The 11,313-nt window shown below is 46.0% G+C and overlaps 1 protein-coding gene across 2 annotated transcripts; it reads right to left on the bottom strand.

Annotated features, from left to right (window-relative positions):
* LOC119363964 lies at positions 1 to 10,562 on the bottom strand. 2 transcript variants are annotated; one of them, XM_037629347.1, is made up of 3 exons: positions 10,181 to 10,562; positions 7,184 to 8,835; positions 1 to 101 (listed from the first exon to the last, which is right to left on the bottom strand). In XM_037629347.1, the coding sequence occupies exon 2, from the start codon at positions 8,701 to 8,703 to the stop codon at positions 7,519 to 7,521; it is 1,185 nt and encodes a 394-aa protein (XP_037485244.1). In that variant the 5' UTR covers positions 8,704 to 8,835; positions 10,181 to 10,562; the 3' UTR covers positions 1 to 101; positions 7,184 to 7,518. The 2 variants fall into 2 exon arrangements, with proteins under 2 accessions (XP_037485244.1, XP_037485245.1); XM_037629348.1 differs by having other exon boundaries at positions 1 to 94.
* Positions 10,563 to 11,313: the final 751 nt, after the last annotated feature.

The raw sequence follows: 11,313 nt of genomic DNA, 5'->3' as shown, positions 1-11,313 counted from the left end.
AGGCAGCCAGCTCCATGGAAATAGCGACCGAATTCTGCTCTGTGCCGTCTTTGCATCCTCTGCCAGATACATTCGCCGCAGACAACAAAGGTTCCTGGAGGCTTCAAAAAATGTTGGCAAACATATTAGGCTTCGCAAGCAGACTTCTATACCAATTCAGACACAAAAGACTCGCAGAAATATACCATTATACTCCCTCCGTCCCAAAATTCTCGTCTTAGATTTGTCTAGATACGGATGTACCTACTACTAAAACTAAAACGTGACTTGATACATCCGTATTTGGACAAATCTAAGACAAGAATTTTGGGACGGAGGGAGTACATCACATGGGGCAGGGAAAAGGTATTCAGGCAAAGAACCCATCTTTCAACGGTAGCATACCCAGTTAATTACATCAATCTCAAGAAATAACAAGTCTCAATTACACTACTTATAAAGTTGCAAATACTAACAGTCTAACACTAGCACTCGTTTCCATCACAATGCAGGACCAAGTGCACAAAACGGTAATGTTATCCTGACTTTTGCAACTTCAACATTCAATATAAGGTGAGAAATTAGCAGCCGTTGCTTTCAAGTAGCCCCAAAGCACTAAATTAGATAGTAATCATGGGAATCATCCTGCAAAACTAAAAAGGAAAAAGGAATGGGCTGCAACTCCATAATAAATATTGTAAATGCACACGCCAACCTCAGGATACCTCGATCAGAAATGGCACACTACTTATAATAAAAAGCACTAACTATTAAGAAAGTATTTAACCTCGGCGAACAAAAAACAATAAGATGCAAAACCTAAACCTGATAGTAGGGACAGGAGTAGGTAAAAATAAAAATACTGAATAGCTGAGTGCCCAGGCGCGCAGCAGCAAATCAGAGCATTTGGCAGCAGCATTAACTCAGATTTTAGCACAATTATTTTCAGAAACTCCATTTTTTTATTAACTCCATTTTGATTAGTTACTATCTTCCATATTTGCTTTTATGCAGTTCCAATCATTTTATGTTCAAACATTTCTATGTAAAGAAGCAATTGCTGTGATTTCCGGAAAGAAACAATGTAAATATTTATCTTCATTTATAGTATCATCCCTACACTAAAACAGCCGTCATCGCCCCGCAGTTCTCTCGGGGATGTTTGCCCTTTAATATACTGGGGCGCATTACTTTTAGTACTCCCTCCGTTCCAAAATATAGTGCTTCCTCTATTCCCGTGCTTCAACTTTGACCATAAATTTAACCAACGAGATCGACTGTGGCGGGAGCAAAAGTTATACCAGTGAATTCGTATTCAAAAGAAGTTTTCAATTATATAATTTTTCTCCCGCCGCAGTCGGTCTCGTTGGTTAAATTTATGGTCAAAGTTAGACCTCGGGAAGCGCGGGCGCACTATATTTTGGAATGGAGGGAGTATCAGAGTCACTTACCGTGGCTTCCAATGCTGATATCCTTTTGCCAAAGCCTAAGCTATGAAGCCATCCTCATTGAACTAGGAATATAAGAGAATGACGAAGATCATGGTGGCAAGGAACAGAGACTTGAAGTTTCACTGTGGAAAGAGAAACCTGCCATAATTTCAGTTGCTAACTATAAGCTGCCTAGTTGGAAAAAAGAGTAAAGGCTTCCCCACGTCGCTTCAGCACAGGCGCGCCTAGCGCCGCCAGCCCTCTTTTTTCCAACCTCCTCGTCCTTGAACGTCGCTTCAGCTGGTCGAATCCTAATAGCCGCTGCCTCCGACCTCCCCGTCCCCCCTTCTCCTCGCCACTGCTATAGACCAGTGGCCGGGCTAAGCCCCGACACTAGTCGATGAAGGCAGCAAAAGGGAGGTCTCTGCTCTGGTAGCCTTCGGCGGCGAAATGTGATCTATGGGCGGTGACTTGAAGCTGAGGGTATGGCTGTGCAGCGGTGGCGGCGGTGTTTCCAGCCAGCTCGGCGGTCTCTGGTAGGCGAGGCATTGGTGGCTGCAATCACACACATTTGCAGGTACGTGGGCGGCAGCGGCTGCTTTTTGTGTCCCAACAATGCGGTACACCACTCAGCCGCACGGATGGCACCATGGTCCTGCGCTGCTAGGCAGTCGTCACAACGGCCTGGGAAGGTCTTGGACCTTCAGATCCGGCGGCAATGACAAATGTGTTTTGCCAACCCATAATGCACAGAGCGGGACTACCGGAGTGTCGCGAGAATTGGAATTTTGGTGGTGCCGGTGACCTTCCTCCATCATCACTTTGTCACATGTGCGATGGTGACCTTCGTCGTTTGGTGCCTTTGGTGGCGAACGGCTCTTGTTATGGCTCGACTGTCAACTTGTGCAGTCATGGTCTTCACTTGCGTGACATCTCACGTCAAGACAGTGTTACGCATGTAGCTGCTGGGATCACAAAAAGTGGTGGCTACAGACATGATGACTTCGATTTGGTGTGCCTCCTGAGTACCCGATATCAAGCTCCGGGGTGAAAACCCTAGGTCTGACCCTAGTTAGTTATACCTGGCAATGGCAGTGTTTTTGCATCGTTACCTTGTTGGAGGCATTGCTCGGATTTGCTCAGACTTGATCTTCAGGGTGAAAACTCAGGATCTGACCTTCGATGGTTGGATCCGGCAATGGCGGCGCTTGAGCGTCGTTCCCTTCCTAGAGGCGTTGCTGCAGGAGAACATTTCTCATTGTCGTTCAGATGTCAAGAGACGGTTGGTGCAGATGCCCATTGTTGTAATTCGTCGATCGTTGTTTTGATCACTTCGGGGTTCTTCTTCCTCCGCCTAGGCATAGCTTCACTCTTGTATGACTTTGCTCTTTGCCAATGTTATTCTTTGTGTGCGCGAATTGGTGTTGGATGTGTGCATCCTAGTAATGCAAAGGCCGGGTGTGTGATATTGTCGTAAAAAAAAAAGGAGGTAAGCAGGCTGGCAGCTTGCAGGCGGCGGTTTAAGCTTGACAGTGCGAGGGTGGTGATCTGCTATGACCTGCTCCAGAGGCATCCAAACATCCAGGGTGGGTTCTATGGCATTGGATCCGAGCAGGCCTCATGCAGGCTGGCATCTTGTAATGTGTGGGGGTGGCTGCAGCTGGTGAAGGATTTGGTGCTCACTAGTTCCGGGCCAATGCCGAGCGAAACCTTTGCCTCCGGCCCATGGCTGGAGTTGGCAACAGCGACTATCTTCATGAAGGCGTTATCATGATGATTTACTCAAGCTGTTTGCTCACAGCAATCGGATGACGGTGACACACTACATCGTTCCCCTCCTTGGAGGCTTCATCTTTGGAGTTGACACGGGATGGAGGGGCCAGTGGATGGTGGCTTGCTACTTGGCTGCATTGCGATTCGTGTGGCAATGGCGATGGTTGGGAACGGAGTTGGTTCACGACTTGTCCTCTCGATGTCAACGGTCCAGTGTGCGAATTGGGTGTCTCTTCTTATTATCCACCACAAGCCAGAGCTGCGTGCCGAGAGGCATGGCAGTGACAATGACTCCCGAAGGGTGGTTTCAAGGGCGGCACTCTCTGGTTGATGTGCTGGACTAGGTCAGTGCACTTGCAACTTTTTCTTGTGAGCTCATGGACAAAATAAGAACTCACTTTGTCCTCAACGCGTCGGTCGACTGTTTGCTGGGGCCATTGTTGCTCTGGTGTGACCTGTTATGTTCAGTAAGTTGGTGCTTATCCGAGGTGAACTTGAAGTCATCAGATTGGGAGTGATGGGTGATGCCAATGACAATGTTGGTTGGTGCCGACAGTTGAGTTGTGTAGTTGTTTGTGTCGAGACCTTGTTAGTGGTCAGGTCGACCGAGGGTGCCCTGCAATAGGCTTCCATGTTCTATGATGGCCATGAGGGTGTGTTGTATATCTCGGCTTTCGCCGGGTTTTCCTTTTAAACCGAGATTACAGAATAAGCTGCCCAATTACCTATGTAAGGTGCAAAGTGCCTAAAACAAAATATGACAGCAGCACAGAACATATGGCAGACGCAGAAATTTAGATCTTATGGTAATTAGTTTCATAAAAGACAATTCAATTTGTCTAGGTGTTATTGTTCATACTTCCTTTTAAGCACTTTGCGCATTTTTCGCTCTAGCACCTCTGTATAAGAGGAAGCATTGTTATAACGGTCAAAGGGCATCCACGTGCACGTAGCTCCCGCTTGCGCAGGGTCCAGGGAAGGGTCCAACCACTTTGGGTCTATAGTACGCAGCCTTTCCCTACATTTCTGCAAGAGGCTGTTTCCAGGACTTGAACCCGTGACCTCATGGTCACAAGGCAACAGCTTTACCGCTGCGCCAAGACTCCCCTTCCCCAGAAAATATCAAAGTCCCTCATCAATCTCTTCTCCCGCTCCCGTCGTGAGGCCGCATAGAGGCCGTTGCACAACCTGGGTAAGAAACACCTTGATCGGGACTAAGGATCCTTGCAAATACACCCATGACATGTTTAACACATCAAAGCACCCGTTTAACTTAACATATTATAAGACCAATTACCTACCTACCTACCAACAACAACAAAGTTTTTCAGTCCCAAACAAGTTGGGGTAGGCTAGAGTTGAAACCCATAAGATCTCGAAACCTAGTCATGGTTCTGGCACGTGGATAGCTAACTTCCACGTACCTCTGTCTATGGCTAGTTCTTTGGTGATATTCCAGTCCTACCAAAGAGTGCCAAAAATATGATTTAAGGCTGAAACGAGAGATACTTAAACTTCCATAAAGATGAAAGACATGAGAATGAATCTTTGCTTTTGTTGTCTTTTATTAGAGTCCAATCAATTATGAGAAGAACAATTTTATACCAAAATAAATGCATATCATAACGATACTGGAGGGCAAGGGTTTTCATGCATGGACAACAAGATTTGGAGAATAAATGTTTCCATTTATTAACACGCATCCCATGAGAACAGGAACAAACCATAGAAATGGTTGAACAGATAAACAAAAAATGTCCATAACATATTTAGAACTTCATCAGGCAGCAGTAAGAAACTTAAGGGTCCGTCTTGATGTGATATTGGGCAGGATGAATTGAATTGGGTCTCAAATTCCAATACTGACTGAATTGGTGTTGGTTTGGGATTTCAATGCTAGTGTTTGGATGGCACATGAAATTGTAAAAAATGAACTGAAGCCAGATTAATGTCCGCATGTTGTTTAGTTGCCTTTTTTTGGAATCCTAGAATTTGAGAGAAGAAACCACAACCACAGGTGGTTGCCAATGTAGGAGGAGAAGATGGCCGAAGTGTTAGAGCATAGAGGGCTGGGCGTGCTGAAGAGCGGCACCGACGGGGAAACACACCACAAGGTGGCAACAGAGGTTCAGTACGTGCTGTCCAGGTGCAGTTTGAGCTGCCACACAAGCTCCTATACGTCGAGGCATGTAGTGCCCTGCTCCAACACCAGCCACTGGCTCCCACGCTGGGAATTGCCGCGCACAGATCGATCCCGCCATAGAGGTCGCACCGTTCGAGGGGAAGAAGATATGGGGAAAGCGGTGGAGACCGGGGTAGGAAACCAGCAACGGCAGTCGGCAAGAAACGGGTGGAAGCAGGGGGCGGGGAACCAGCGGCGACTGTCGACGGGGAACTCCAGCAGTGGCGGATGGTGTCCTGAGAGCAAGGCAGCGGGGAGGACAAGCGAGGCGGAGGTCCTGGTAGCGAAAACAACGAGACAGAAAGGTCGAGGGGAAAGCAAGGACGGGTGATTTCAGTGAATACGGTGCTTACGACCTCGGAAACGCGGGGTCGGGTGCGCAAGTGTTGCAAATACCAAGCAGTATTTGGGATGCTTTCCGGTTCGCAATTCCACGACCATGCAAACAGCTGCATTGGACAAGACCAAATACCAATTCCAAATTCCTAGCCTGAATAGTGACTCCCAGACAGGGTCTAAGCATCAATGAAACCTTGCAGTGACTGCAACTTCCATCAGAAGATGGTGTAGATACTGTAACTTTGTAGATCATCTATTGGCTGAATATTAATGAAGTAAGAAGCTAAATAATATATTAAGGGCCTGTTTGGGAGCCCTCCGCTCCTCAACTCCGCTACTGGAGCCGGCGGAGCCGCACCGAACGCATCAACTCCGTGGATTTCATAATCCGGAGCGGAGCGGCCGGTAGTACAAACTGCTGGAGTTGGGAAAGTGCCGCTCCGCGCGCTCCGTCTCGATGGCTCGTACGTTACCCGCCACTTGCCGGTTTGAGAGAAAAAATAGTAAACGCAATCCCACAAATATCTGGTAGTCCCTGCCTGCCCCGATTCTCTTTCTTCATGCGCACGCGTAGAAGAGCTGGAGTTGGGGGCCGAACGTTTTACAAAATTCTAAAATATGCAAGTAGAGTTGGGAGCTGAGATGTAAGGAGTGGAGTTGACAAATTCGTGGAGTGGAGTGTTGCCGAACAGGCTCTAAGATTCACAATTTTGACTTTAAATCTTTAAACAACAGGGAACACCTGATGCATACACAAGTATTTGGTACACATGTAGTAAAGTGCATATGCATACATACATGCCAGCTTTTAACATTAATTAATTACCAATTTGGTAAGTTCTACCTTCCCGCTACTACAATGCCTTGATTAGTTTTCAATTTAATTTGGTTGCTAAAAGAGAGCTCACAAAAATTTTAAGGTAGTTTTTTAATTGTGTTTTAATGACTATTTATTGATATCTTATGCACCTATCCACTTTAAAAGTGGATACCTCCTCTTCTTGACAAATGGCCAGTTAAGCACAGGTTACAACTTCATCGAAGGAAAACAACCAAGTACCAATTGCAGAACAACACCAGCATAACTGCAGTATTAAGCCCTCGAAACTAAATAAACTCAATCGAACAGAAAAAGAATAAAGATCTAACAAAAGCAGGGCTGACAACCAAGACATAAGGGTAGCTAACAAAATGGTGTTCCCACTGTCTTATCTTATAACTTCTGTGCATCATAAACATCTGCCAATTTGTTCCTTAACATGGTTCCCTCCAGTTCTGATGTAGAAAAAAAATAAGTTCTGATGTAGAAGGAATTTTATCTGACAAGAACATTATAACTGTTTTCTGGATATTCTTGATAGATAGTTTCTATTCCTAACAATACTGAAACAAAACTGGCTGCAAATAAATGATCAGATACTGTTCTATCCATGCTAAAAATGTAACAAGTGAAAAGCACATGCTGGTGCAGAACACTTACAGAGTCATGCCTCATCAATTCATTTGGAGCCTTGCACCATAGTTCTGTTAAGCACTTATGCCTCTTTACTGGTGCTTGGATGCAGACAACGGATGGGTCTATTATACAGCCTCTAGCCTTCTAGAAGATAATCAGAACTTTGCTTATTTCAAAATTTGCGCAGGATATTAGATACAGCATTATCAGCATACTGTACAAACTAGAAAGTCTGCCTGCCTTCTCCAGGTTTCACCACCCTCAGTAAGTTATGACCTGAAAACAAAGGCCATGAAGCAAGAGACACCATCAAGTTGGTACAATCTTGCAATGTGAAAAACCCAACTTGCTCCATCCAATTAGTCATGTGAATTGATCTTTTCAAGTAGCCCTGATGCGTTAACCCCAAGCAGACGAGGGTTTAGCTCTGACACTGCCTTTAAGTCTTGCATTGAGATTGACTTAGTCCCTGGAGGTATAATGCCACCCTGCACATGGGTATGATTTTGCAGTGATACACCATTTACTACCTTACGGCCCAACTGTTGCTTCAATGCCGCATGGCTTAGTTTACCATGTTGAGACCTTGCTCCAACAAGCTCAACACAAGATCCAATCAATTGCTTCAAGAAAACATCAACTCCATTATTCAACAAATCAGCACACTCTACTGAGACCCCTTCCAAGCCTTCCATTTGTGCTGCTTTTTCCATTTTCTTTCTAAGTGACAAAGTATCACATAGTTCACCAAGGTCATAACAACAAATAGAGCTATTGTCTGAACTGACAGAAGCAATGGCTGAAGGTTTTTTAGCCTGGCAAAAATTAGCACCGCCAAACTGAATCCCAATTGGAGCTTGCACCGGAACTTGAGCATGTTGTGTAATTTCTTCTCCCAAGGAATCTCTAGCATTTATAGCAGAAGGTCCATTGCTATGTAGAGAGCCACGAAAATTCAATGGTGCCTTCCCCATACATGATCGCTTGGTAAATGGCTCAAGATGCTCACTTTGCCGAAGCTGTGTATATCTCTTCAAACCAATCAAATTTGGAGCACCATTCTCCCTATTGATAGTCTCACCATGAGTCAGTGATGAATGCTGCGTTAATGTGTTCACACTTCTGCTCAATGAGTGTTTGTCTTTGACATGCTTGCTCAAAGTGTCACCATTCCAGACATGTGGAACCATTGTATGTTCTGAATTGGTGACATCCTCAGCCATTTTAGATGCATTAATTGCTGGTGGGCCACTCGCTGCAGAGGCATTGAAAAGAATGGAACGGATGAGGTGGTTATGCAATGGGAGGTTCTCCCGGCCAAGTGCCACAAGACACAGCTTATCAAACTCATTCTTGCTCAATTTTGATGATAAGAATCTCTCCAGATGTTGAAAGTACTTCTTTGCTCGTTCTGGCCCAATCGTCTTAACAATCTTGGACTTGATCTCACGAAGGTCAATACGACTGTTCTGTCGTGCTGCAGATGATGGTAATGGTTGCAGGCTTGGTGCCGGTGGCACCGATGGTGGCTTAGATGTTGGCATCTCTCAGGAAAGAGATTCCATGTAAATACAATTGAACCAGAATGTATTTATCTACAACTGGATATCCAGAGAATATTGTACTCTTCCTCCAGTCCTGCCTATCTACGTATGCAGCCCACTCACCAAAAATTACTGCAAAGAACAAGTATCTGAGTTAGGAGTATAACAAGTATGAGTGTAAAGTAACAAGAAGAGCACGAAAAAAAAATGTCAATGGACCATGGGATTATCCAAGAATAGTGAATCAGTGTAGAACTTTAACTAGCAGCCCCTTCCCCTCCCCACCCCACCCCACCACCCACTCGCGCGCGTACGCACACACACACACACCATCAATAAACTCCTTGTGGTATAAATCTGTGAATGCACTTAAAATTTACAAAAGTGATCTAATATAGTAGCAAAATGAACTTGTTACATTCTGGATTCAGGTAAAACATCACCAAGAAAACTTCTTGAAACAGACAAAGTATGTAGTGATGAACTTTGAACAAAAAAACTACAATTTATGGAAATACAGGACAAGAGACATTTGTTTTATGCATCATGAGCTCAACACTGTTAAATAATCATATAGAGAGAAACAGAACTGTGTTACTGGTTATACTGAGATGGTATGCAGGTCAGCAAAAGAAAAAGAAAAAGGATAAATTATTCCAAACAAGACCTAAAATAGAATTACACAAACACAAGTTCCCCTGATCTAATCACGCTGCATTTCTGCACACTGCGCTTGTAGAGTTAACCTTACACTCAATTCCGACCCAGAAATTCAAATAATAATCCTGGAACTCAAACCAGGATCACCTATCGCCTGAGCAACATTGAGCTTATGCCTACAAAACCGAAAAGGAATATCTTCAAACCAGAGATATCACAAGCTCCTTCGATTCCAACACAGTTTCTCCTGATTCCTAGAAATGAGTAAAATGGGGGATTTGCACTGAAGACCTTAAGTAATCAATTCAAACTCGAACAAGTCAGCAGCCACATCACAGGGCATCGACTGAGTGACCAAACACGATTCAAGCTATTTCTGCAGCTCGGATGGAATCGAGCTCCTCTCATCCAATCCGCGACCTCAATCCAATTGGTAAAGAAAGCTAGGGTTTCGCACCAAATTTAAACTTCCAAGCTCATCACCACGCACAAAGCAAGGAAATATCCAGCAAGCAGAGAAGCCACGCCGGAAGTCCACCGGGCGACCAAACGTGCACCGCCGCGACAGTGCGCAGCTCAAACTAAATCCCCAGCTTGGCCTTTGATCCAACACGGACCACCAGAATTCCGACCGGAAACTAGGGTTTTTGCCCCCGAATTCGAACTTCCATACGCCCGAATCACCAACCAGGAGCCTCTCCAGCGAGGCAGGGGGCGCCATTGGGCGGCAGGCGACGCGCTCCGCCATTGCCGGTCGCGGCGCGCGTGGGCGCGGATCGAGACTGGGGGGATTGGGCCGGGGACAGCGAGCTCTCACCTTGGCTGGCGCACGCGCGCGCTCCCCCTGGCGCGGAGGAGGAGAGGAGGCAGGTGCTGCAGAAACCGATCTCCAGCTGGTCTCCCGGCGCCGCTGCTGAGACGTGCTGCCGCTGGGACGAGCTCCTCTCGCGGCGGCAGCAAGGTTAGAGAGGCACGCTGCTGCTGGTGCTGCTGCTGCTGCGGCGGCGGCGGCGGCTGGTGGCTTGCTGCTGCTGCTGCCACGGGGATGCAGGTGGTGATGCGAGGTTTGAGGCTTGCTGGCTGCTGTGTTTGGTCGGGCTGTGTCTGTGTTGGTGGTGCCGTTCTCCGTTCCGTCTCTCGGTCTCGATGTTGTTGTAGTTGTTCCTCTTGACTCTGCCCCCTCCTGCCTCTCTCTCACTCGCTCACTCTCCTGTGTGTACTCTCACTTCCTCTCGTTTCATTTTCCTCCTCTCTCTTTGGTGTGCCCTTTTGAGTTTTGTTGTCGGTCTGATGAGCTTGATTTGATCAGATTGAGAGCAGTAGAAAATGGAGCAGAAAGTTTCTACTGGTGGCCTACCGATCTCTCGTGGCGTGCTGCGTTGTTTGGTTGAGGGTGGCGATAAATTATGTTCATGTTTCGTGATCCCATTGTGTTGTTCGGTTGAGGGTAGCGATAAATCATGTTCATATTTGATAGAGAAATTTGCTTGCCGTGTAAGATACCGTGTGTGCATGTGGAGCATAATCTTACGGCGCAACCGACTCTGCGCCACATGTTATATGGCGCAATGCCCATTGTATCGTGATGACAACGCAAAAGGTGGCATCCCATGAAACGTGTGACGCAGACACACGTAGTGTGCCTAGTAATGTCGTGTTATACCGGTGTTCTTGCTTATTTACCACCGTCCCCATCGATGTTTATATTACGATTCTTCAATTTAATAGAACAATTTGGTTATTTAATGTTGTTAATTCGAGCTTTCCATATGACTTTTGTTCACGGAGGTAGTGTGAGAGTTATGGTCAATGATGATATAGGGCACTATTTCAAGACTCAGACAGGATTGCGAGGAGATTCTCTGTCTTCAATGCTTTTCAACATTGTCGCAGATATGTTGGCGGTCCTCATTTATAGAGCCAAGGAGAATGTTCAGGTAGGAGGATTGA

The sequence above is a fragment of the Triticum dicoccoides genome, chromosome 2B (assembly GCF_002162155.2).
Source record: "Triticum dicoccoides isolate Atlit2015 ecotype Zavitan chromosome 2B, WEW_v2.0, whole genome shotgun sequence".
NCBI classification, from domain to species: Eukaryota; Viridiplantae; Streptophyta; class Magnoliopsida; order Poales; family Poaceae; genus Triticum; species Triticum dicoccoides.
Note: the sequence above shows the minus strand (reverse complement) of the source record. Positions and strands in the feature narration are given on the sequence as shown.

Excerpts from the sequence above, each read along its gene's own strand:
- LOC119363964 (XM_037629347.1), bottom strand. The coding sequence starts at position 8,703 with ATGCCAACATCTAAGCCACCATCGGTGCCACCGGCACCAAGCCTGCAA.